This window comes from Vulpes lagopus, chromosome 12 (assembly GCF_018345385.1).
Source record: "Vulpes lagopus strain Blue_001 chromosome 12, ASM1834538v1, whole genome shotgun sequence".
Lineage (NCBI taxonomy): Eukaryota > Metazoa > Chordata > Mammalia > Carnivora > Canidae > Vulpes > Vulpes lagopus.
This window is the reverse complement of record NC_054835.1, coordinates 17,174,270-17,202,126: the sequence shown is the minus strand read 5'-3', so window position 1 is coordinate 17,202,126 and position 27,857 is coordinate 17,174,270. Positions and strand designations below refer to the sequence as shown.

The following is a 27,857-nucleotide window of genomic DNA, read 5'->3' as shown; positions in this document are numbered from 1 at the left end:
TCCTCCTTAATACAAAGCCTATCACTAAAACTACTTTTGTGTAAAACAGACATGATTAGACCCACGAAGGGAGCCAGGAGAGGGAGAGCTGGCAGGGAGAGAACACGCCACCCCCACCCGCCCAGGGAGAGGGTGTTAGGAAGTGAGGGTGGATTTACCTGTGACAGTTGAGCAAAGCAGTGAGAGAGGGTGGGGAGAAAGAGATCTGAGATGGAATGAAGTACAGTGGGAGTGGTGGAGGCAAGAGGAAAGGGTGAGCTGGGCCTGTTTGTCTGGGCAGGGCAGGGAGCAGAGAGGACACAGTGGGGTGGAGAGTGGAGGAGTCATGGAGGCCACAAGATGTTAGTGATTCAGAGAATGTTGCTTGAAGGGGCGTATATGCTCAGGTCAAGAAGTCTGGAAGGTGCTTTACAATGTGTCACACATACAGTTTGGCAACATTAATAAAGATCAGTTCAGGCAGCCCCAGTGGCTCAGTGGTTTAGCACCTGCCTTTGCCCCAGGGTGTGATCCTGGAGACCCAAGATTGAGTCCCACATTGGGTTCCCTGCATGGAGCCTGCTTCTCCCTCTTCCTCTCTCTCTCTGTGTCTCTCGTGAATAAATAAATGAAATCTTTTAAAAAATAAATAAAAATAAAAATCAGTTCATCATTACATAGTATCGAGCTAGGCCTCAGATGCACATAGGTCAGAGCAAGAGGTGGTTTCCAATCCCTGGGAGTCTGGAGTCTCAAGAAGTAACCCTCCATGCTGCAAAGGACACCAGTGAGATAGTAGGGAAAACTTAAATAAGGACTGTAATAGTTGCACATTTGATAATATTTTATCAAATTGTTTCCCAAATGTGACCATAGTGGGGCTCTGCTTATGTAGGGGAATGTCTTTATTCTTAGGAGACAAGAGGTGAAGTATTTAGATGTCTGCAAATTCTCAGAGGTTCGACAGAAAAATTATATAATATATAGTTTGTATAATTGTTACACGAATTATGTCACACATATTACATAAAAGTGTATCAAACTATGTATGTTACAGATGCAAAAGTTAGAGTGTACACACATGTGACAAAATGTTAATGACTAGTGGCTCTGAGGGAAGGTTCACTGGAACATTTCTCTGATGTTTTAGTTGAAATTCTTTAAAATAAAAAACTGGGGGCACAGGGCGCCTGGGTGGTTCAGTCAGTTGAGCGGCTGCCTTCAGCTCGGGTCCTGATCCCAGGGTCCTGGGTTCAAGTCCCAGGTCAGGCTCCCTGCTCAGCAGGGAGTCAGCTTCTCCCTCTCCCTCTGTTCCTCTCCCACTTGTGCGCTCTCTCAAATCAATCAATCAATAAAATATTTTTTAAAGAACCTGGGGGAGGAAAATCACTCTAGTCTTCGGAGTGAGCGCTGGGAACCCGGGAACCCTCCAGTCAGCCAGGCCTCCCTGCGGCTGAGACATACCCAGAATAGCATATCTCTTCTCTCCGCTCCCCGGGCAGGGCCTCCCCTCCCCTTTCCTGCAGCTCAGCTCCTTTCCTCTGAAACAAGGAAAAGAGCCAGCTAGCTTGATTAGTTTTTTTAAATAATAAATTTATTTTTTATTGGTGTTCAATTTGCCAACATACAGAATAACACCCAGTGCTCATCCCATCAAGTGCCCCCCTCTAGCTTGATTAGTTTTTAAAAACAACACACTCGGGGGAGAGGCAAGAACAGAGGCACAGGAGATTCAGGTTCCAGCCCTTGTCGCCATGGGTGAGCTCGAATAAGCCACAGGGCACCTGGAGCCCTTCCAACTCTGCTCCCCCCTAAATTTGAGGGAGTCCTTCAGGTAGAGGAAAAAATGGTGTTTATTTTATTTTCATTCAGTAGGTCAGTAATAATGGAAATTAAATGTTCTTTGTGCCCAGAAAAATCACACAAAAACAAGAAGGCAAAGCCCGCCAGCTCACTCCCTCCAAGCAAGCCTCTCTGCCAGCCTCCAGCTCTGGATTCTCCCAGAGTACACAACGGGCTCTTAGATCTGCCGTCTGGCCTGGTCAGCGCCTGGAGACCCTGGCCACAGGCTGGCCCTGGGATGGTACCTCCACGTCTCCACATTGCTGGGCTTCATCTCCTGCCCTGCAGTCCAGGGGCTGGGGGTGCAGGGTCTGGGATTCATGATATTCAGGATATCCAGTCCTGGCTTTTAAAAAGTCCACGGCTGAGACACCTGAGTAGCTCAACAGTTGAGCATCTGTCTTCGGCCCAGGTTGTGATCCTGGAGGCCCGGGACTCCCTGGAGGCTCAGGGATTTTCCCTGAGCAGAGGGTGAGCAGCTTTTCTCGGGTGGGCACAAGACCCACCACAGGCTGACACAGCCCTTCTATTTCTAGGCAGAGCTCATCTTACTGACTTGGCTCCATTTTCTGAAATGATCTCTGGGTAACGTCTCTATGCAGGGGCATTCCCTCAGCTTGACCTAGGCTGGCTATCAACGAGTGGGAAGATCAAGGGATGTTGCTAACACACTTTTAAACCAAGTGAGTGTTCTCCTAGCCCTGTGTCTATGTGGTGACAAAATGAGTAGAGAGGAGGTCAGTGTGAGGCAGTTCACCTTATTTTTTCCTTTCTTTTGGCTCCCCTGCAACCTGGCAGCAGCTCCCTTGCTGCCACCCATCCTTGGATCAACGGTCCTTGTTAGTGGGTATTTAAGCCATAGGCTTTTTTATTTTTAATCAGTTAATTTTATTTTATTTTTAAGATTCTATTTTTAAGTAATCCCTACACCCAATGTGGGGCTCAAACTCACAACCCTGGGATCAAGAGTCACATGTTCCACTGACTGAGCCAGTCAGGTGCCCCTAAGCCATAGGCTTTTTTAAAAAAAAATTTTTTTATTTATTTATTCATGAGCGACAGAGAGAGAGAGGCAGAGACACAGGCAGAGGGAGAAGCAGGCTCCCTGCAGGGAGCCGGATGTGGGACTCCATCCAGGGTCTCCAGGATCACGCCCTGGGCTGCAGGTGGCGCTAAACCGCTGCACCACCAGGGCTGCCCATGCCAGGTTTCTTCTACGGGCCAGTTTCATCTATTTCCCACCTGGATCCCTCCTAGAAAGATGAGTTTTCTTTCCTTAGGGTACTGTGAGAGTAAGCCCAGAAACTAATTCCCCACAGGAGCAGGGTAAGTCTCACTTGCCCCAGAAATGGAGAAGTGGGGTGATTTATCAGATCGTTGGCTCCACACCCAAGCCTGTTACTGCTACGTAGAACAAACCTCGGAGGACTACAGCCAATTGGCAAAGCTCGGTGGCTGGAAAGAAAATCGGCACAGCCCAAATCTCACTGCCTGGAGGCTGATTCCACTGCACCACACCCTGGGCATGTTGCAAAAGGGATGTGGGGAGTGGGCAAACTCAGGCTTCTGTTACCTGTTGGTGCTGAGGTGCAGGACTTGACTTGTGCAAACCGCTGCCTTAGAATGAAAGCCCGGGGCCCCAGAGGACCCTGACTTGACAGCAGCATCTGGGCAGAGTCCCGGCACTCAGGCATTTTGCACCATCATTTCAAGTGGCGTTTGCTTAAAGTAGAGAGATTAGGATGAATTGGAGGGACTCAGACATCATGTCATGCAGGGCCACCTCCTGCCCCTCACTTAGAGCTTAGGACTGTGACACCCAGAGGAGCTGATTTGTGATGAGAACAACTAAGGTGTGAGGTACCTTGTGATAGAGAAATGACTGCATAATTTTCCCTTTGGTCACATGGGCATCTCTCTTCAAAAAGTCAAATCATGACCATATCCTGTTGATTCATTAAATCAAATTAAACTTCTTCAAGCAGCCCTTCCTTTGTTCTCTCAGATAAAACCATTTGATGACTACAAAGGAGAAGGAATTGTCACTTACTGGCTTAATTTCTGGAATCACCTGGGTCTCTCTTCAGAAGGGGACACTGGGGATGTTCCTGTAAGCCTGCCCTCAGAGACAACCACCTCCAGCCAAGCACCTCCATTCCACCACCACATGGCCCATTTGTGAAACTCTTTGACATGTCTCTCTGAGTTGCATCAAAATGTTCAGATAGCTCTAAAAATTCCCCAACGAGGAATTTCTGAGGTTCTGCTAATTCCATTAAAACTTCAACATCATTCTGCCCCCACCGTCACCACTTCACCCCCTTAGTATATGTTTCTTAAGCAAGAAACTGAAAGAAATGGGTTGAGTGTCTATCTGTGCTGCTGCTACATTTTTGGAATGTCCCACGTAGATCACCAGAGTGCTGAGCGGACTTTTGATTAATTGTGAAGCAGTCTCAATCTGCTTTTATTCAGGTTCAGGGAAAAAAAAAAAAAGAAAGAAAGAAAAACCCATGCACAAAATGGCTTGCTTAGTTTGCACCAGCCCCACTAGGACCTGACTCTCATTGGTGCTGGGAGCAGCCACCTGCATCCCAGTCTGTGGTACAAAAACCACCACTGGGCATCAGTGGCTCCACACAAAAGCAAGGAGCAGGGCAGAGTCAAAGCTGTGTGCTTCCCTCCACTGCTGAAAACCCAAACACTAATGCCGCTCATACTGCCCCTCCGTCTCATTTAAACATAAATCCCAGTGTTGTTTTCTTAGACATTTTCCCTATGTAACTGAAGGCAAAACACATTAAATATTTGATCTAGTCTTACCATGATGAGAGCTAGCAGGCTCATAAATAATCCATTGACCTGGTTCATTTTTCTGGACAAAATAGATCATAAAAATACACACACACACACACACAAGCGTTTGTAATGTCTGCCTCTTAGAAATTCCACCCCTCTCAAGTTCTTCAGAACCCCAACTGAAAAAGAAAATTCTTTATGCAAAAAGAACCAGTGCAAAAGGAAACGTGCTCCTTCGCGTTCTTTAGCTCCACAGAGTGTTTTCCAAGACATATTTAAATGCACACATTTTTCTTTAGCAACACTAAACATTTTTCTTAACACACTTCAACGGCTGGAGTCTGAGTTTCCCATAAATTCTGAATGGCCCGGGAGGCGTTTGAGCGCTGCCTGGGCTCTGCCGGCGGAAACCACCGTCCCACTTAAGAGTCGTTCAGAGACTTCTCTAGATACCGGGCACTGATGTCAACCAGACCCTCCCTGCAGGAACGCCTCGGCCGGGCCGCCTGCGCGCCGCGCGCTGCCCCAGGGGCGCGCAGAAGCCGCGACTTCAGCTGCAGCAACTTTCCCCCCCGCGCCGGGCAGCGCTCGGCGTGCGGCCGCCTCGCAGGGTCTCGCTCCGGTACCGGCCTCGGAGGAAGCCCCCCACCCTCGGGGCGCCCCGGAGCACGCCCCGCGCTCGCCCCGAGCCCCCGCGGCCGCCCACCCACCTGCCGGGAGTCGGTGCGGAGGCTGGTCCGCGGCGCTCCGAGGCGGGCGACCCTCGCGCCCTCGAGGCCCGGGGGCGCGGCTGCCTGTGCGGAGCTGGCGCCCGAGCGGCCGTATTTGTACTCTCCTTCCCTCACATGGTCTGATCTCTAGATAGCCGCCGCCAAAGAGCTCTTTAAGAATTTTTGCGTCACTTTGAGCCGCAGAAACTTTACATTTCCGCGTGGCCGCGGCTCGGCGTTCCCCCGGGGTGGGGTGGGGGCGCCCGGGGCGCTCTCCCGGGTGGGGGAGGGGCCGCGCCTTGCAGGGGGCCGGGGGGGGGGGCCGGGGCCCCGGGGGACGTGAGGAGGCGCCCCCCTCCCTAGAGGGGCCAGCGCGCTGGGAACGGGGGAGCCCGGGGCCAGGGGGGCGCTGGCTGGAGGATCCCAACTTCCTTGCTCTCACCTTGCGGGAGAGGGGCCGCCCCACAGCCCGCAGGTCTGGTTCTGCCCGCACGAGTTGCCCCCAAAATTACGTTCGGGATTCTGCTAAAAATCACTCCTTCAGAGCGATCTTTCTGGACCACTGACACCCCATCACCTCCCCCCGCCCCCCACCCCGGAGTCCTGCTCTATTTGTCTCCCCAGGACTTAGCGCCTGGCAGTCCTTGAGCTCATCTGCCTCCCCCCCCGCCCCCGTCCCCCGCCCCGGGACGTGCGCTGGGCCAGAAGGGACCTGGCCATCCCCAAGGCCTCCAGCAGTGCCCAGCTTAGTGGCTCACACCAAATACTTGCAGACAGAAGGAATGAAGGCATCCGTTCTCCTGTTAACCAGCCACACGGCACAGTCTGGCTAGTGATCTGCCCAAGCGGACATGCCTGTGGTCGACATGCCTGTGGTCGTTGCTGGAGTCGATAAGGTGCTACGATATCCTCATTATCTGAGGAGGTTCAACAGGAGCTTATTGTTTTTGAACCAATGTGAAAATACTGCTTAGATTTAAAAAAAAATTTTTTTTGAACTTAAGTTTAAAAATGAATTTCATGTTATTTGTCGGTAGATTATTGCAGTTTTGTTTTGTTTTGTTACATTTTGAAAAGAACAGATGGAGTCCTTGCTTTGGGATGTCCCTGAGGCAGAGGTAAGAGGGCTGGGACTAGCGCCTCGCGCTCCTCCCAAAGGAGGCCAGGGCTGGAGCAAAGCTGCAGGAAGAAAGGAATTACAAGCTTGCAGCCCCTGTGCACTTGGAGGTGTGGAACCCACGAAGCTGAGCATGCACTCAGCTGGGCTGAGCGGGTGTCTGCGGGGAGCAGGTGGGTTCCCCAACCTGGGAGCCGTCAGTGTGAGGCTTTGGCGCCACCTACACATCAGGGTGGCAATTACAAGGCAGCCGGCCGCTCTGGTGAGCCGCTGGCGAGAAGGGCTGCGGAACCAGGCTGGTGATTCCTGGGCAAGCTTGGGAACTTCATCTCGGCCAGATCCCCGGGCGGCAGGGGCCCGCGTGGGCACCTCCCCCTTTCAGGCGAACAAGTTGCTGCCCCCCCGGGTCCTCCTTGGCCTTCTTAAACTCTTGTGTAAGCGCAGTATGGATAAGGGGCTAAACAAACACAGGGGTGCCGTGCCAAGGAGGGAGCAGGGCAGAACCGGGGAGGAGAGTGCGAGGGGGCCACAGGTTGTGGCAGCACTGGGGGTGACTTTAGGCTCCACCGAGTCTGTCCTCCACCTTGATTCCAACGTGGCTTGTAACACCGCTCCACGGCCCCACCAACCGCTCCACTCCTGGCCTTCTTCCTAGATCCTAGTACGGATTTCTGGCCAGCCAGCCCAGGCCGCTCTGGGTGGTGCCTTCTTTGGTGCGGTGCTGGCCTGGAGAGTGGGAAGCCCCGGGCCTGGGTTAAATCTCAGCTCTGAGCCTTTACTGTCTGTGAGTTTGCTCCCACACAGGGTGAGTTCCTTTACATCAACCTGTCTGCCCTTTGGGTCCCTTATGTGTAAAATAGGGATTCTGTGAATGGTGGGCACCACCCAGCTGGGGGGTGCCAAGAGGCTGACAGTTGCATGGCCCAGCTGTGCACCTCTCCTCCCAAGAGATGCTTCCCCCATCCTCCTCCTTCAGCCTTGGACCACCCAGGCCAGTCTTCTGTCCTCTTGCTCCCTGGCTAAGGGGACGCTACCAGAAAAAGACATTAGACTTTACCCAGACTTACCTTCTCTAGTTCCTTACTGCCTCCCTGGTGGAGCCCACACAGAACTGTCCCACACAGCCCATCCTCTCTCTAAACATGGGCTTGCTCTTCCACTTGTCCCTGTGGGTGCCACCCTACAAACACTGCTTAGCTTCAGCCGCCCCTGAATCCAGCCCATCTCTCCTCCCTAGGGTGACCCCTTCCCCACCTGCTGCTGACTCTTTGCCACAGCTGCCCAGGTATCTCCAGCAGCTGGCTCTCTCCCTGCTAAAGACCCACCCTCCTTCCCCCTGAGGGTGGGCTCCGCAGCCCTGCGCCCTGCCCGGCTGCCCGTCCCCATCCCAGCGCCTTCAGGCCTGGGCACCTGCTCGTGCCGGCACAGGAGCGCGGAGGCTCTCCCGTCAGAGCCACGCAGCAGGGCAGAGCTGACGTGGACCCCGTGTTCCGGGGAAGGCTCCCGGGGCTCACCCGACCAAGGCCAGGGATACCCCAGGGCAGCTGGGGACATAAGGAACGAGGCCGGGAGGGAGGCGGAAGTCAGAGCTTGGAGGAGGACCTGTGAGGCTGGCGCCTGGCCGGCGTGGAGAGGGCACGACGGCGCCGCCCCAGTGCCAGTGCCCGAGCGCGGAGCCCGGAGCCCGGAGCCCGGAGCCCAGAGCCCGGGCCGCTCCGCAGCGATTCCTCCCGGGCTCCGGCTGCTGCAGGGCGGACGCAGCCCGCTGTCCCCACGCTCGCGCCGCCGCCACCGGGAGCACCCTCTCTGGGCGCCTCGAGGCCCCGCGAGCCCTTCCCCTGCGGAGCCAGACCAGGAGCACCCCGCTAAGGCCAAGCCTCCCCCTCCTGCAGGCCTGGGGCCGTCTGTCCATCGGGCCTCTGCTCTGTTTAACACAGTGATGGAAAAGGAGGCCCACGCCTCTGGGCCTCCTCAGCATTGGGGCCCTGGCAGTTCAGCCTGCGCCGTCCCTTCCGAAGCGCCCCTCCCGTGACTTGCGGGGAGGTGACACAGTGTTGGCCCCTCTGTTCGCGTCCAGCCACGTGCAGAGTTCAGAGCCCCGGGGCGGGATCTGCGGGATCTGCGGGATCTCCCCCTCAGACGGCCGGGCCGGTCCCCAGCGGCAGGCCCTCCCGGTCCCGAAGAAACAGGGAAGGGCCTCGGCCGGGCAGCCCCATGCCGAGCGCCAGCAGGGTGACCCGGAGGGCCGGCGCGCCTGGGACGTTGGCTCACGATCGGCCTTGAGGAAGGTGCTTTGGTCACCTTTCCTGGCCCCTCCTTTCCCAGCCCTTAGCAGCCTCCCGCGTTTGATAAACAAGCCCTCCCCCGTTGTGACAACCCTGTGCGCTGTCATATCTTTGAACTGGGATGTTTGATCTTTCCTTCCTTCCTTCCTACGGAATTCCCTCCTCAGGCGGTAAACACCCTGAGCTGGGGGCCACCTTCTGGAGCGGGGCTGGTTTCTCACCTTCTCCCTTGGCAGAGGAGTCTGAGCCCAGAGCAGCAGAGCCCCAGGAAGGGCTCTGCTGCCCTGAGGGCCCCACCGGGTATCTGTAACCCCGTCTCTCCTCCTTGCCTGCCTCGGCCACCAGGCTCTGAGCTCCCGAGGGAAGGGGCTCCAGTCTCTCCCCACCTAGGCCCACAGCAGGCCCCAGGAAGCCCACCTGTTGCCAGGGGACTGAGTTCGGAAGTGCTTTTTGCTCTTGACAGACTGGGAGCACCATTGAAACCAGGGCTCCAGGTAAATCCTGGCACAGCCCACAGTGGAGGACCGCACAGCTGGTGGAAAGAGGGAGGCAGCTGATCGGGGCACATCTGGGAAGTTCACAAGATTTACTGTTTTTTTTTTTTTTTTTTAAGATTTTTATTTATTCATGAGAGACACAGAAAGAGGCAGAGAGAGAAGCAGACTCCCTGCAGGGAGCCTGATGTGGGACTCGATCCCAGGACTCTGGGATCAGGCCCTGAGCTGAAGGCAGACGCTCAACCACTGAGCCACCCAGGTGCCCCAACATTTACTGTTAACCGAGGGGGAAAAAAAGCCGAGCATAGAACAGGTGCTACTCTGTTTGTTGGGCAGGGGGAGGCTGATAATGTGCATTGAAATCAAAATATATACAGGTGAGGAAGAAGAACAGGGAGGAGGAGGAGAAAACGAAGGGAGAGAGAAGCAGAGGGAAAGCAAGAAGGCAGGAAGACATCACAGGAGCCCCAGCCTTGCCTGGGAGCAGGGTAGAACCTGGAGGTGTCCCCAGGGCCGTGGCTCTGCCTCACGTGGTTCAGACTGATTCTTCCCCAAACAGGGCCAAGTTAATCAGCACCATTATAATTCCATTTCTTCCCTAAGGAAGGGGGCAAATATTTGCTCTAACTTACTAGCAAGGATGCAGCAAGCTGAGAGGTGAAGTTTAGGGCTTCGCTCAAGATGAGACCAAAAGGTACATAATTCTTTTTAGATCACCTGTCTTGTGCTTCCAGCCCCTGAGGTCGGTCACCCCTCCAGCCTGTGCTCCTACTGCCAGTTTTCCATCGCCGGTTTAAGATTATAAAACACTCACCCGCTCTTTGGCTTTTCTTCCCTTCTAGGAACTTCAAGATAACTTGTGCCTCTGTGTGTAGGGAGGTTTTCCCTTTGTCTCTTCTTGGTAAGCTGGCCACCCTCATCCACCAGCCTCATTGAGGTCTGTAGTCACTGTGGTTAGAAGTGAGTGTAGAACCAGTCAGCATTTTTTTCCTTTGCCAACATTCAAGCCATTTGTAAGTGTATGGCACTTACTAGAAGGTCTCACTCATAGAAAGCCACCTTTTCCCCTGGCTTGTGTATATACACCTGACTTTTCCCAGCAAAATGATCAACCCTAGAGAGGAGGGAATTGTTTGGACCTCGAGGCCCTGGCACAATACTGGATGCGTTGGAGAAGCTCTGTGAGAACTGATCATTGATAAAAGCTACCATTTGGGGTGCTGGGTGGCTCAGTCAATCAAGTGTGCCTTTGACTCAGGTCACGATCCTGGGGTCCTGAGACTGAGTCCTGTGTAGTGTCAGAGGCTGCTTTTCCCTCTGCCCTGCCCTCCCACACCCCCTTAGGCTCTCTCTCTCAAATAAATAAAAACTTTTTTTTTTTAAGATTTATTTTTTTCATAAGACACACACACAGAGGCAGAGACACTGGCAGAGGAGAAGCAGGTTCCCTGTGGGGAGTCTGATGTAGGACTCGATCCCAGGACCCCAGGATCATGACCCAAGCCAAAGGCAAATGCTCAAACACTGAGCCAACCAGGCGGCCCTAAATTAAATCTTTTTTTAAAAAAAATAAAAGCTACTGTTAATGGAGCATCTACCAGACTCATTCGACACATTGTCCTTTGTCCTTCTCCTACTTTATAGGATAATATGCAGTATAAACTCTTTGGTTGTATTTTGCTGTAAACGTTTTTAAAAATAATGGACAGTTTTCATCCTTTTCAAGCTGAAAGTTTTCATATTTAATACACTTAAAAATATTATTTTCCAATAAAAGTGTAGGAAGACCAAGGCTCAAAGAGGTTCCATAACTTGTCTGTGGTTACACAGACAGTGGTAAAACCAGACTGAGTCCAAAAGCCCTGCGCCTCCCATGGTGCTGGGCTGATTTGAAATGAGAAAGGTAAAAGCAGTGAGAAAAGTGACATAAAACTTGGCGGGTTTTCCCTCTTTTTTCTACTCGCCTTAAGTAAGTCACCTTCATGAAGTCTAGACCTTTCTGCTCAGCACTGAAATGAAGATCACAGAGACTTTGTTCTCCTCGTCCCCGTTGAGCAAGTTATATAGGAAAGCAGACTTCAGATCTATGTATAAACTTTTAATTGAGTAGAGCTGTCAGAAAATAGGGCATTTTCAATCACTCAGCCAATCAGTGCTTACCACGAGTCAGGCCTGTGAACGCAGTGGTGAGCAAGACAAAGCCCCTGCCCTTGGGGAGCTGACAGGGAGAATCGACTTTGGGGCACACAGACAAACATATAAATAAATAGGATCATCACAGAAAGTGATAAGCGCTGTGAAGAAATAGGCCACGATGGCAGCAGAGAGGGCTGGTGTGGCAGTGGTCGAGGCAGTGGGGAGGGAAGCTGGCCTTCACATCACCTGGGTCGTGAGGAGCCAGCCATGCACAGATGGGAGGGAAGAGCTCTAGGGAGAGGAGGTGGGAGTGAGCTTGGTGTGTCTGAGGGGCAAAATAGGAAGAGGGTGGTTGGCAGCAGCAGAGTGAATAAGACAGGAGATGAGGAAGTCCAGTCTGCAGAGGTGGGCAGAGGCCACGAGGGAGGAGGCCGAGTGCTCCTGGCACAGAATGTTCCAAGGATCTCTTCACTGTTATGGGCAAGTCAGGTCCCCAGCCAGGGGAGAAGCAGGGAGGCTACAACTCTAAGTCAACCACACTCCAGTACTTTTCACCATTGGCCTACCCTGTCTTGGCTTCTCTGTTCTCCTGAACTGCAGCTGATTTTATTTTATTTTTTAATTTTTATTTACTTATGATAGGCACACAGTGAGAGAGAGAGAGAGAGAGAGAGAGAGAGAGAGAGAGAGGCAGAGACACAGGCAGAGGGAGAAGCAGGTTCCATGCACCAGGAGCCCGACATGGGATTCGATCCTGGATCTCCAGGATCGTGCCCTGGGCCAAAGGCAGGCGCTAAACCACTGCGCCACCCAGGGATCCTTGCAGCTGATTTAAAAAAAAGAAAACAAACATGAGGCAGCCGGGAAGATGGTTCCCAAGAGCACTCCATCCACTTCAAGAGGAGTTACAGAACTAGAGTTCTAGAGGAGTAAGCAAAGCAAAGCAAAAAAGAGAACAGTTAGTATTCAAACTGTACAGAGAGAGGCGCACAGAGAGGTTTCCTGTCTTCACAGTCCTGCTCCCAAATAGCTACAGCTGGTAGGAACCGAACGATTGAACACTCCCTCCCTCCCTGTCTTCCTTTCCCTTTGTGGTAATGCAGAAAAGGCTGAATTTGAAAAGGGACACAAGGGGCACCTGGGCAGCTCAGGTTCTTGATTTTGGCTCAGGTCATGATCTCAGGGTTGTGAGATGGAGCAGATCCGTGCTGGATGTGAGGCCTGCTTAAGGTTCTCTTTCTCCCTCTCCCTCTGCCCTCCCATCCTCCCCACTCTACATCTCTCCTCCCCCAACACCCCCCCCCAACCCGCTTGTTCTCTCTCTTAAAAAAAAAAAAAAAAGGAAACAAAACAGCTCTGGCTGGCTTATTGCTAATTTTCAATCACATTGTTTCATAGACCCCCAGGGAAGAAGAGTCAGAGTCAGAAACAGCAACAACTGTTCGAACAAGTTGTCCTAAACATGGGAATGCTCATCTGGAATTACTTAAAGGAGTCAGGCTCAATGGCGGTGCCCATGCTCAGCAGCACTGCTGGCCCACACCACACAACTGGAGGAATGAGTTACAGCACAAGGGCCCTGGTGCTGCCAGCAGCAAATTCGAATTAAGCTGCTCTTTAAGGACAAGCTGGAGCAAGCAAATGCTCCACAACCACATCCTGAAGGCATGTCTCATTATCAGGTCCTGGCTTCTTGGATGTGTAGGGTCAGCATGACTCTACATGTCTCCGGAGACATCCTGGCTGGCAAGGACTTTCTAGGGGCCAGAGTAAAGCTAAAGAGTTCCCAGTCCCACCTCCCTATTTCTGCATTCAGCAGTCACCCAAATATTAGCAAGTTCCTCCAATTCAGGTCTCTAGCTAAACTTTTGGCTCATTTCCCTTTGTCTTCAGCAGAGAACACATATGCAATGTTGTTTGTTTCTCTCCACTGGATCTGAATTTTATTTGAGAAATAGTTATTAGGGATGCCTGAGTGGCTCAGCAGTTGAGCATCTGCCTTCGGCCCAGGGCGTGGTCCTGGAGACCCAGGATCAAGTCCCATGTCAGGCTCCCTGCATGGAGCCTGGTTTCCCTCTGCCTGTGTCTCTGCCTCTCTCTGTGTATCTCTCATGAATAAATAAAATCTTTTTTTTTTTTAAGAAAAAGAGAACTAGCTTTTATTAAATATTTGGTTATGAAGATTATTATTTACTTATTGTGGATTTGCTTTGTACTTTGTTTTAGGACTTTTGCATCTATATTTATGTGTGATTTACATGTAATTTTTTCTCTTACTATCCTTGATAGTTATGCCAGATCATAAAATAATGTGTTATGCCATAAAATAATTCTTTACATCCTTCCTTTTAGGCTAGTCAAGATTCCCCAGAGATTTCCAATCTCCTGAGCACCAGAACTTTTTTTTTTTTTGAAAGACTTTATGGGGGGGGGGGCAGGAGAGGAGCAGAGAGAGAGAGGGACAAGCAGACTCCACACTGAGTGCAGAGCCTGATGCAAGGCTCCATCTGAGATCATGACCTGAGCCGAAGCCAAGAGATGGGTGCTTAACTGAGCCACCATGGCAGAGAACATTCAGAATGCAAATACTCATTTATCCTCTTATGGCACTTTCATCCTCAGTTATGTGTCCATAAACTCTCTCCCTTGAGAATAAATCTTGAGTTGGCTGACAGAGCAGGGGATGTACAGTTACTTAGCTGCCCAAAGTAGGGAGGGGGAACCTAACAGACATCTCCAGTAACCCTCCTTTTGTTCCCAATTCCCTTAATGGCTAGCTGGAACTACCATATTCAGGGGATTATGCAATGTAAATTGGTTTGCTTAGCACTGGCTTTCTCCACCATTGCTTAGGATTCAGTTTTTTTCAGCTCTGCTAAATCTTCCAATGCCTCTATCTGCTTTCCAGATTACTGTTTCTCCTTTTCTGTTACTCTAGAGGTTGTGGATGTAGGTCTTCTAAACCATTTAACAAAGTTGAGGGTATCCTCCAGTTTTCAAATATCTGCAGTATCTATAATAGTACACTCCTTTTTGAAAAATATTTTAATTTTTATTTATCTATGATAGTCACACAGAGAGAGAGAGGCAGAGACATAGGCAGAGGGAGAAGCAGGCTCCATGCACCGGGAGCCCAACGTGGGATTCGATCCTCGGTCTCCAGGATCGGACCCTGGGCCAAAGGCAGGCGCCAAACTGCTGCGCCACCCAGGGATCCCAATATTTTGTTTTTTTAAGAGAGAGCAAGTGCCGGGGGGAGGGGTAGAGAGAAAGAGAAGCAAACACCCTGCTGAGCAGAGAGCTGGATGTAGGGCTCCCATCCCAGAACCCTGGGATCATGACCTGAGTTGAAGGCAGACGCTTAACCGACTGAGCCAAGGTGCCCTAATAGTATTCTCCTTTTAATTCTCCTTTTAATTTCTTGTGTATGTTTTAATTGCCAAGATCTGTTAATTTACTTCATTTTTTTTTAAATTTTTATTTATTTATGATAGTCACAGAGAGAGAGAGAGAGAGAGAGAGGCAGAGACACAGGCAGAGGGAGAAGCAGGCTCCATGCACCGGAAGCCCGACGTGGGATTCAATCCCGGGTCTCCAGGATCGCGCCTTGGGCCAAAGGCAGGCGCCAAACCGCTGCGCCACCCAGGGATCCCTTACTTCATTTTTTAAAAGGACTAATTTATGAGAAAAAAAAAGGATCAATTTATGGCTTTGTTGATCCTATTTTTAATTTCTGCACGTTTGTGTTTTTTTTTAAGATTTTATTTATTCATGAGAGAGAGAGAGAGAGAATGAGAGAAGCAGGCTCCATGCAGGGAGCGTGATGTGGGACTCGATCCCGGGTCTCCAGGATCACACCCCTGTGCCGAAGGTGGGCACCAAACCGCTGAGCCACCCAGGGCTCCCTACGTTTATGCTTTCTTTAGGTTGATTTTGCATTTCTAATTTCTTGACATAAATGTTTAGCTCAATTTTCAGCCTTTCTTCCATTCTAATAAAAATTTAATGCTATAAAACTTAAGTACTGTTTTAGCTGGACCTGCCATTTTGATATGCAGGTTGTTTTTTGTTGTTGTTTTTTTAACCATTGTTCAGGTTAAATTTCCTTTGATTTCTTCTTGGATCTATGAATTAATTTATAAAGATATAGGAAACTTCTAGCTATCTCTTAATTTTAGAGTCCAACTTAATCACTTGGAAATTTGTTGAGGTTGACTCTACTCCGTAATACATGGCCAATTTCTGAAAAAGTTCCATGTGTGCTCAAGAAGAATCTGCAGTTATTAGATGCAGTGTTCTATAGATGTCCATTATACCAAATTTACTAAATGCTTACATCTTTTACATACTCAGTTGAGTTTTTGGTTGCTTGATCTATCAACGATTGAGAAGTGTGTTAACATCTTCCATTATGATTTGGATTATTTTTCCATATAGTTGTTTGTTTTATGTATTTTGAGGTTATTAGGTACATACTAATTTAAAATTTAGGATCTATATTTTTCTGGAGAATCAAGTAAACACATAATTATGCAGTGATTCTATCTCTAGTATCTCTGCTTTTATTTTAAGCCTATTGTACAACTCCAGGAAGGCTGTGAATAATATACCCAAGAATCAATCTAGTTATTGAGTAGCCTTAATTTTGCTAATTATTAGTATAGCCACAACAGATTTATTTTGATTAGTATCTGCCTGATATATCTTTCCTATCCTTTTTATACCCCAGGTTGCTGATGTTTCTTGTAATCAGCTTATGGCTGAATTTCTTTTTTAAAAACTCCAGTTTGAGGGGCATCTGGGTGGCTTAGTCAAGTTAAACATCTGCCTTCAGCTTAGGTCATGATCTTGGGGTGCTGGGATTGAGCCCTGCGTTGGGCTCCTTGCTCAGTGGTGAGTCTGCTCCTTTACCCTCTGCCCCTCCCCACCTCATGCTCTCTCACTCTTGAATAAAATCTTAGAAAAAAAACCCCCAAAACTCCAGTTTGACAATCTGTCTTTTTTCAGGAATACAACCCACTTATACATACTGTAATTATTGACACATTTACATTTATCTCTTATTTTGGACACTCTATTTGTTCTGCATTTTTTTTTTCTCACCATCTTGTATTTTCATGGATTGATTATATTCTTGCTTGGAAACTATATCCTTATTTTTTAGTAGTTAATCTAGAGAATTTTAGGATAAATTATTAACATACCAAAGCCTAGTATATGTGCTGATGAAGCAAGCACTAACAGACCAAAGTCTAAAATTAATCAATATTTTTTCCTAAATGACAAGGAGTATATTTAGTCCAATCACCTCCCTAATTATAATTATCTACTTTTGTGTATTTTAGTTTCATCTTTCTTTGAATGTTACTAGACTTACCTACAGGCACTTTTTGTTTAGATGCACTTATTTATCACATCTCAGAACTTCCATACTGGATCACTTCCCTTCTGTTTGATTGAAAGTATATCTTATTTCACCCTTGAAAGACAGTTTCATTGAGTATAGAGTTCTAGGTTCACAGTTAACTTCTCACATCACCTTGAAGATATATTTCACTGTCTTCTTGCTTATACAGATGCTGATAAGAAGTTAGCTGTCAATCTAATTGTCTTTTCTTTGGAGGGAATAATCTGTGTTCCTAGATGCTTTTAAGATCTGTTCTAGGGTTTTGACATGATGTGTCTAGAAATGGGTTTATTTATCTTGCTTGGAACATCAAGGGTCTACAACAATATTGTTAACACTTCGATTAAAGCTTGGGTCTTTATCTAATGTTATCTTGGAAAGTGCTTTACCAGACAATATCCCTGCTAGGACTGAGAAGATTCTAGGAAAGCCAGAAAGGTAGGGGGCTCAGGCACTGATGGAAATGCTGATTAGGATGCTATACTTATTTGCTTTCAGTGATGCAGTCTCAGTAAATCACATACTCTCCAGCCAATTCCAAGGCTGGACTCAACAAAGCTTCATTTCTTACTCTTATAGAGACCCTGGATCTGGATGAAAGAAAGGGCTGAGTGCAGGGACACAAGCTCTCTTAGATGCTTGGAAATCCTCTGCAGAAGCTAGTGAGGATCGGCACCAGCTGGCAAGGATTATCTATACCACAGAGAAACTGAAGCAGGGAAGCCCTGAACTCTCTCGCTGTTTTTCCATTTTCAGGAATATGAGTCACCTGGTTGCCTCCCTTTGTTGCTAAATAAAGAAACTCTTAGATAGATCAAATAAGCCACTTACTCTCATTTAGCAAAGTGTTTTATTCAAAAGCTTCTCAGCACCATCTAGTTGTCAGAAAGAATGGTATCACCTTTTCCTACCCACCCAACTCCCAATTCCAGAGGCAGAAGTTAAACCATTTGGCTAGAGCTCCCCCTAATGATTATAATTCAGATCATGATAAAGTTTTAGTTGTTCTCACACTCCTCTTTCTCTAAGCCTCTACTAACCCTGCTGGAGTAGAGCTGTGCTCCCTCACAGTTCCAAACAATAGGAAGGAATCATGTCAGACTTGATCAACCTCCCTTTCCTGGGTTATTAGAGGCACATAAAATTACCTTGAAAAAAAAATGAATTTAGTGACTGCCATCTAGGAAGGACAGTGATACTGTCAGGCAGCATGCAGTTTGAAAGCTCAAATCTTAGGATACCCCTCCCCAACTCTACTCTAGAAACAAGGAGCATCAGGTCTATTTTCTCTCCATATTCAATCGCTCATCCTCTCCTGTCTTATTAAAAGACACTAACTACACCAGACCTGTTTTGACAATTAAGACAAACAATTACATCTGATTAAAATGCGAAGAGATCCTGAGCTGTTGGAGGTGAGGAGAGTACATAGTGTGACCTGATCTTTCCTTTAAGAATATTTTGTTTCATCATAAAGCACACTTCTCCAAAGAGGTTCCTGGAGGAGAAATCCAAGAGTCTGACTGTGTCCTGTGGGAACCTGTGTAACTTTGGCTTCAGTCCTTGGATCTGTCTTTTGCAGCTACTTCAGGTCCCAAAGGAGGAAGAGAGTGCTGGAGGCAGCATCACTCGGCCAAAGCCCCCATGGGGTCCCAGGCTGGCAGGACAATGGGCTCCTGCTCTAACACGGCTAGCACCTCTTCAGGGACATGCTTCCTGTCCACCACCACTTCGTAGACATATTCAGAGAACCACTCATCTGTCATGCACAGGTAACCTGGAGAAAAGAACAGAAGCCTCGTGAATGCAGAGGGCAACGGGCAAAGGGCAGGAACCCTACTGGCACTATAAAAAAGTGTTTTACAAAACTTGTATTTGCACATGTTTTTCAGCTTTCCCATCTATATAACCTCACTTAATCTAAGTCTTACTAACAATTCTGTGAAGCAGACATGACGGGCATGCCTATACTTTTATCAATGAGAAAACTGGGTGACATTCCAGAGTAAGTAAATGACAGGCTCCAGTCATGCAGGTAAGGTTCAGACCTGGGCCTCAGATCAAAGACGTTACCATATCTGGTGCTGTTGCACTGGCCAGGCTGTTTGGGCTGAAGATGAGCGCATGGCCCCAGAAGACAGGAGGAGACGCTTCGTGTTCATATAGCCCACACCAAGGGGATTAATCTCTAGGATCAGAAGGGCAAGCACACTAGTTCCATTCTTACCCTCCCCACCCTCTCAGCATTACCGGCTCATCTCCTACCTTCCTCCCTACTGTAAATTCCTACAACCAGTTAATAAGCTGCCAGGGGAAACCTGATGGGGCCAGGTAGCCACTTATTTGCAGATGATAACACATATGCAAGTTACACAGTCTTTACTTTCCTAGTGGGAAATCTGTGGTGAAGTTCAGGCAGCACTGGAAGGCCTTCCTCAGCAACCTGAAACCTGGGGTTTCTGGACCTCTCTAGTGGGGAGGGCTGTAGAGAGGCACAGTTGTACAAGCACCCCAGGTTGAAAGCATAGGTGGGACAAAACATGGTGTCAGCAATCATCTATCCATCTTAGAAGCCTGCCTTTTCCCATTAGGAAGAATAACCCTGTATCTCAGGCTCCACTAGGACAAAATAAATTCCCTTTCAGGAACATACATCCAACAAATCTAAACAGGCAGGGGGAAATGCTTGGGAAATGCTTCGCTTGAGCCACTGATGATATAAAGAGCAAAATTAAAATGTGAGACTAAAGTGTATGTATTTAAAACAAGAACTGGTCAAGGAGAGAGCACAGAGCACAAAAATGTGAATCTACATAGAGGTACTGTGTACACCTACACATCCAAGGACTCAGGGGCACTAGCAGTTATCATCATCATCATCACCTATCTTACTGTATTTGGCACCTGTTCTGTACCTGACACTTGAGCCATTTTTCTTTCAAACTGTTTGTACAAATCTGTATCTGTGCTATATAGTTTCTCACTACATAGGACCGAAAGAAAGGAAGAAGATATAGGTATTTCTCCCAAGGTAGTCCTCTAGTGCAGTAGTTCTCAAACTTCTAGGTCCCTGAATCCAAATGACACACTCTTAAAAATTACTGAGGACCCCCAAAAATTGTTTATGTAGGCAACAGCTACTGATATTTACCATATTAGAAATTAAAACAAAAGTTAAAAATACTAATTCATAAGAATGAAAAAAACATGAATATAAATAATGTATTTTTAGGAAAAAATCATTATATTCTCCAAAACAAAATAAACTTTAGTTAGAAAAGTGGCTTTGGGGATCCCTGGGTGGCGCAGCGGTTTAGCGCCTGCCTTTGGCCCAGGGCGCGATCCTGGAGACCCCGGATCGAATCCCACGTCGTGCTCCCGGTGCATGGAGCCTGCTTCTCCCTCTACCTATGTCTGTGCCTCTCTCTCTCTCTCTCTGTGACTATCATAAATAAATAAAAAAATTAAAAAAAAAAAAAAGGTCAACTGATTTAAAAAAAAAAAAAAAAGAAAAGTGGCTTTGTTTTCCAATTTAATGTCTGGCTTCACAGAAGACAGGTGAATTCTTTTATCTGCTTCTGTCTTCAATCTGTTGCAATCTGTTCTCTGGCTGAAGTAGAGGAAGCAAAGTCTGGCCTCACACAGATATGTTGTTGAAGGAAGACCTTGCAACCCTCCTAAGAGGGCCCTAGGGACCTGCACACTTTGACAACTGCTGCTTTACAGGCCAGACCAATTTAAGTACTTAAAACACAACAGGATGGCAAATCTAATTGTGTAAGCTAAATGGTGTAACAGAGGACATTATTTAACATGAAAACACAACTGTTTTGGTCAGGTGGCCCGTACCCACTTCCCCTCTTCACCTCTGACAGAAGCCAAAGACAGCTCCCCGTGATGTGGCACGGGATGTCTATCATCACCAGAAAATGACCTGGCGAAGTGCTTATGGGCTCCCTCCAGGACGGGTAAAGGAAGGCATATTTGTCCATGATGCCAGCCTCCTGATCCAAAGCTCCTTTTCTCAACGGAAGGTCCTGACAAGGGAACACAGGTCCATGTTGCAGCCTGGGCGGCTTCTGTCTCCTGGCTTGATTATAGACTCCCAAGTCCCTGGCTTTCCTTCTGTCAGTCAGTCGAGGACCTGGCTGCACTATCACCTATACTGCTACCAAGTTCTATCGACGGACAGACAACTCTGTCTACTGGGTCAACTGAAGAGCTAACCAGTACCATTTCCTGCTGCATCCTAAGTAACTGCTTCCTGAGAAATTCATTATCTGCCTTCCCCAAAAGGGGCTCTCAGGACAGGAAACCAGACTCCTAAACACCATGCCATTTGAGACAATAGTCATCCTTCCCCTTACATAACGCAGGCTAAATAAATCCCTGGAGTAGCTCTGGGCAGTGAGGCAGGTGAAGGACAGAGGCAGATTCATGTAATAAAGTTCTGTGTCCTTATGACAATACTATCATCACACAATCAAATGAGTCTTCAAAGAATGCACAGAGAAAATGGACAATAAATACATGTACACTATCTTGTTCCAAAAGCAGATTAGATTAAGTCCTCACAAATTAAAGCTCCTATCAATTGCAATCCACCCTACCCAGAGTGTCCCTACCCAGAGGACCTGCCTTGATTAGTCTCTCTTTTCAGGATATGAGTTCTTTGGGGGCCCAGAAAAACCTCACGCTCTAGGTGGCTGCCAGGTAATTGCACCCTGAGCAGATAATGAACTTGGGCTGCTGTAACTGTTGTATACTGTGTGTCTTGGGAGTTTCAGATTAAGATCAGTATGTCTGAAACCCAAGCAAGCACTGCATAGGGGAGCAGCAAAATACCCATTCAGACAGGGTGTTTGGGTTTTTTTGGCTTGTTTTTTTTTTTTTTTTTTTTCCTTTCCCTAGGCAGGTTTAAAGGTTAAAATTTTGATCTTACAGCTTCTAGCCTGTAAGCACTGTGGCCACTAGGAACAGGCATTCCCCAGGGAAAAAGGAAAAGAAAAATCTGCAACCAGGATCCCAGGGTTATATTTAGGGAAACAGATAAATGGATAAAGAAATTCAGCTTTAGGAAATAGGTGAAATTACAGTTTGCTTAAGCTTTAAAGTGTTATTTACATACAATGAGAAAGAAATAAGTGAACAGTCCCTTATAAAACTGCCAATGTTTCTGTATTTGTGAAGAGAAAGGGTAGCATTGGTCTGTAAAGGGAAAAACAGTGTTTGTTGATACAGTTCTAGACTGATTAGGCCAAATTCACTCAGAAACAGAATAGTTTTGAAAAGGTTAGTGTAAGGGAAAGAAGATCTTTACCTGAGAAGAGTTTTCTGAAATTCTACCAGAGATCTTACATTTCAACCTTTCAGACTTGATTAAAGTGATAAATATATTATCAGTTATGAATTAGATGTATTTTTTGCTATCTTCTATGAGGTACTTTGCCTCACTAACACATGATTTGGGGTTGATGTGGTGTTTTGGGGGGGGGACTGTTTTTGAAAAAGGTGTGACAAAATCAAGTTTCTGTTCTGCTCTGATGGATGTGTCTGGCAGAAGGGATCTAAGGAGGCTGGACTCTCATGGCTTCATTAAGTCACTGCCAATCTTTCATCTGATGGTGATAACTCAACGTTGAAGAAAGCCTCCAAGAAAGGAAAACAAAAACCTCACTGGCATTTATCTCATATTTCCAACTTCCTAATTAAATAGTTTGAAACTGGGCAGCGCAGGTGGCTCAGCGGTTTAGCGCCGCCTTTTGCCCAGGGCCTGATCCTGGAGACCCGGGATCAAGTCCCACATCGGGCTCCCTGCGTGGAGCCTGCTCCTCCCTCTGCCTGTGTCTCTGCCTCTCTCTTTGTGTGTCTCTCATGAATAAGTAAATAAAATCTTAAAAAAAAAATTTTTTTTAAAATAGTTTGAAACTACTTCACGGAACATTAGCTTAAAATGAAATTAAACCTAAAATGCAGTTGCAAAGACCATGTAACAACATGGAAAATATTTAAGCAATGAGAGTAAACTATATAAAAACGATGTATCTAATATAATTAAAACCGTGTTACAAATCCAGGTACACAGGTGAAGAAACCTTACAAAAAATAACAAATTGGTAATTTTATACAATGGGTTAGGTGATTTTCTCCTCAAAACTTCTGAATTAAGTTTTACATTGGTTTTTGACTCCCAAACCTAAAGATTACCCAAACAATGCTTATTAAAGAGATTTTGTAAACATGGGAAGAGGAGGAAGATGAAAAGGAAGAAAATGAGCAAAAAAAAAAAAAAAAAAAAAAAAGGAAGAAAATGAGCAAGAGGTTGTTGAGGAGCAGAAGAGAGATATAAATTTAAGAACTGCCTACAATCTCACCATCTTGAGATAAGCCGTGTTCAGATTTTACATACAGTCTTTGATAAAGTTTCGGTGTGTGTAGATTCTGTACATTTAATAAAAACAAGACATCACATATACTCTTTTATTACAAAGTACCACACAGGCTGGTTTCCACTTCATCTCTTTCCATATTAATTTAAAGAATACAACTATTTACATCATAATTTTTAAGTGCTGAATTTGGATGAGTAAACCAGTGAATTTCAACCCATCCCCTACTGATGAAGTCTGACTTGTTTTTTCATGCTATAAATATTTTTGCAATTAAATCTTTGTACATATCCTTAATTATCTATTTAATTTTCTTAAATCTTCATCAATATTTGGTATCTATAATTACAAACCATCTTTTTGGGCCCAATTTAAGCCTTTCTGTGTTTGTGTATTTACTTGTATTTATAGTTTTCTTTTGCAAACTTCCCATCTGGGGCCTTTGCCTATTTTTACCTGGTGTATTTCCCTTTTTCACAGGGATCGGTAATAACATGCCATATATTAATACATTAGCATGGCTGCACACATTTTTTTCCTGTCATGTCATTTTCCTTCTAATGTAGTCTGTAATGCTTTCTAGTCCACTCCACGTTTTTATTTTTATGAAGTCAAATTTATCAATCTTTTCTCCTTTACAGTTTTAACTTTGGTGCTATGCTTAATGAACATGTTTCTGCTATTATCATGAAAAATACGAGAAAAAGGTAGGATAAGTAGTAGGAAAATATTAGAAGCATAGTCTAAATGAAAACCCATCACTCACTAAAGCCTTGGCACAGCCTAGTCTCCAAGTATGAACATACATAATTTCTACAGATAAGTGATGATAATCTGTCAACCACTTCTGTTAGGTGCCCATTGTGTAAAGCAGCCTTAATATCTTTTATTTCTATAGGGTATGCTGTAAATGTGCAAAATGACACAATCCCTATGAAATGGAATTTGGCAATATCTACAAAAGTTTCAAATGCATTTACCCACCTTCACTAATGCCATTTCAGGGACTTTATCCCACAGACATACAATAGTTGCAGAAATACTTTATGTATTTATGCACAATAACTAATACTCACTTAGCACTTACCATATGCTAGGCACTGCTCTAAGTATCATATATATATTAACTTACTGCAATATTGTTTGTAACAGCAAAAGACTGGAAACACCCCAAGTTCCATTAGTAAGGGAACTGGTTGAATAAACTATGGTACATCCAGACAATGGAAAATAACCAAGCTGTCCCATTACGGAAACATACTGATATGAAATGCCTCCAAGACATGTTGTTTAGTGAAGTGAGAGCAAGAGCAGGGTAATATGGTGTGTTACCTTTGATGCACTAAAACATGCTAAAAACATAAAACAGAAACTAAGAGAAATTGGTAACCTGAAAGAGGGGAAGGGGAAGAGAGTAGAGAGTGATAGGGAAATAAGATTTCCCTTGATATGCTTTCTTGTAATTTGATTTTGGAGCAGTGTGATTTTATTATTTATTAAAAGAATTACACTCTAGAAAGCAAACAAAAGCATAGACATAAATCTTCAGGGAGTTTCATTTCACAATGCAATTTCACATCCACTATCCTTTTTTGTTTGTTTGGTTTTTAAGATTTTTATTTCTTTATTCATGAGAGACACAGTTGGGAGTGAGAGAGGCAGAGACACAGGCAGAGGGAGAAGCAGGCTCCATGCAGGGAGCCCGATGTGGGACTCGATCCCGGGACTCCAGGATCACAGCCCTGGGCCAAAGGCAGGCACTAAACTGCTGAGCCACCCAAGGATCCCAACACATTTACTATCCTTGTTTTGGTTTTAATCCTAAACAACACTACAAGGCAGAAAGGGTTGGTATGAATTGTCTAAAGTCATGTAGCCAGTAAGTAAAGCTCGTATGCACACCTGGGCTTCAATATCAGAGTGTCTGCCATGGGGCTCAGCTTCCTCCTATAGAGTGCTTAGAGACTTGGTAGTTATGGCTGAAGCAACAAGTAACAGCACGTAATCTAGTTCAGGTACCTGCTTGGCACCAACTCCACCTGCTCACACATTCACATCAATAGCCATGTCATGGCCCAGTTTTTACTTATGAGGTATTCTGTATCTTTAAATCAAAGAGATGCCATATGATCTGGATGCATGTATTTAGAAGACAAAGAACAGGGTGGGCTGGATGTTAAAAAAGAGAAAGGGAACCAATTATGAGACAGACATTGGACAGTGATCTGTAAAGAGGCTTCTCTTCCCTCGAGTAAACACAGAAGTCTGGCTATATGGTGGGAACACATTCCTGAAACCTTTCAATAATAGAAGGGACACTCTTCTAGTTTGGTATTACCTATGACTTTTTTTTTTTTTCAAAAAAAAAAAAACAAAAACAACAACAAAAGCTAGAGAATTTATAGAGTGAAAAATATGGTAGGGAAAGAGGGCTGTTTTGGTTTATGGGTTGTATTTTTTAAAACCATCAAATCACAACCAAGTTCAATTAACAGAAGCATACGCCTCTGAGGAAGAGTCCTCTGCTAAGGAGTCCAGAAGGATCCCACCCACCTCTGCGCTGAGGAGAGAAGGCCTCAACTGTCCCAGCTCCAATCCTCCTGTCTCCTCCCTCTACCTAGCATTTGGAGGGATTAGTACGGCTGTTGGCTGATGTGGTAGATATAGGACAGTTGGGCTTCCATTCCCATCCCTCCTAAAGTTTCTAAAAACTGCCCAAAAGCCTTTTCCCTTGACTCATTTTCTGACTGCTCTGCTGCAGCACTATTCAGCACCAAGTTCTCCTTGACACCTTGCAGTTCCTTGACTTCTCGAAAAGCCCCCACCTTGGCTTCAGAGTCTTCCTATTGTCTCCCTATTGAGGGGGCTCTCTGCAGTTATCCCTTTCTCTGTCATTTGCCTTCTTGGAAAAATCATCTCTTCACTTCCCTTTCTGGGCCCACTGACCCTGTATCTTACAGTCTGAGGAGCACACCATGAATGCCACTTCTGTCCCATCACAGCCCTCTTCAAACCCCTTTCCTGTGTCCCTGGTGAATAAGTATCGGTTCCTCGGAGGGTCAGACATTCATTCCACCATAGTCTGTGCACGGTTCCCTGCATCCCATCAATAAATGTGAGGTGATGCTATTGCTAATGGTTTTTCCTCAGCACTAGGTTTATTCATCCCCACTGCTTTCTCTCACGAAACTAAGCCCACATGGTGAGTCATCCATCTGGTAAACTGGTGATGTAGTGCAATGGTCACACTATGATCCTGAATTCTTAAGAGATCTGAAACTGGGGAAGCATGGGCAAGTTAAACAGCCCTCCTCTAGAAGAGAATATTTAAGGGGTTTTCTTGTTCTGCCTTCATTTGTCCAAAGGTAACATTAACCACAATAATAACGACAGCTAATATTTTTGAGCACTCCTTATATGCCTGCCACAATTCTCACAACAACCTTATGAGGGGGGTACAATTATTATCCCTATTTTACAGATAAGAAACGTACAGTATAGGTAGGTTAAATACCATGACCAAGGTCAGACCGCCAACAGGTGGGACTGCCAGGCCCAGGTGGTCTGGCTCCAGATCCTATGTTTCTTCACCTTTATCCTTCTCAAATCAATGCAAATACACCTTGGAGATGATCAGGTGAAAACAGTAGATCCTCTCTACAGGAGAAAGCAAATACATGCACAAAACTCTATGTTTAATGTGAGGAGATTTATCCCTAAAGCAGAGGCCTGTTACAGGTCAAAAGGAGCTACTGTGCCATTGTTTGTCCCCTCTCACAAATGGTAGCTCTTTCCTAGTCACACACTTTGATAAGGAAGCAGCAATCTGAGAATGCACACTCCCTCTGTTCCACACACATGTACTGTTTTTTTAGCCCGATTCACGCAGGCTCTCTGGTTAATAAAGATGGAGGAAAGAATTCTGATACTCCTATTTGGTAACAGCAGCACTTTTCCCAAGCTGGTAGAGACATGAAAACCCTGAGGCAACACAACAAATTTGTACCTTGCACCTTTCCAGAAAGTTAGAAGCCTCTGCTTTTAGCTTGTATAATTTTCTCTTATTTCAGTATATTCAGCTCAATATTGCCTGTAATTTACATAACTTGTACAAAACTGAATCTCAAACAGATCTGCATATACTACCTTATCTTTTATAGGTAATATACATTTTTAGGGAAGCTGTCTCTGTCAAATTAAGAAATCAGAATCCCGGGGCACCTGGATAGCTCATTGGTTAAGCGATCAACTCTTGGTTTCAGCTTAGGTCATGATCTCATGGGTTGAGATGGGCTTGAGGAGTGTGCCTGAGAGTCTCTCCCTCTGCCTCTCCCCCAATTTGCATGTGCAAACTCACTCTCTGGAGAACAATCTTTTTTTTTTTTTTTTTTTTACAGATTATTTATTTATTCATGAAAAACACAGAGAGAGAGGCAGAGACATAGGCAGAGGGAGCCTGATGTGGGACTCGATCCCAGGAACCCAGGATCATGCCCTGAGTTAAAGGGAGATGCTAAACCACTGAGCCACACAGGCGTCCCTCCAATAATCTTTAAAAAGGGGGAGGAGGGGCAGCCTGGGTGGCTCAGCGGTTTACCACCACCTTCGGCCCAAAGCATGACCCTGGAGACCCGGGATCGAGTCCCACATCGGGCTCCCTGCGAGGAGCCTGCTTCTCCTTCTGCCTGTGTTTCTG

General features: G+C 46.4%; 1 protein-coding gene across 1 annotated transcript in view; it reads right to left on the bottom strand.

Annotated features, from left to right (window-relative positions):
• Positions 1-17,605: 17,605 nt before the first annotated feature.
• BLMH (bleomycin hydrolase) overlaps positions 17,606-27,857 on the bottom strand; it is a 49,806-nt gene continuing 39,554 nt past the window's right edge. The window contains exon 12 of the mRNA XM_041726489.1: positions 17,606-18,549. Coding sequence (XP_041582423.1) covers positions 18,398-18,549 — 152 coding nt within the window. The 3' untranslated portion in view covers positions 17,606-18,397. The remainder of the gene's footprint in view (positions 18,550-27,857) is intronic.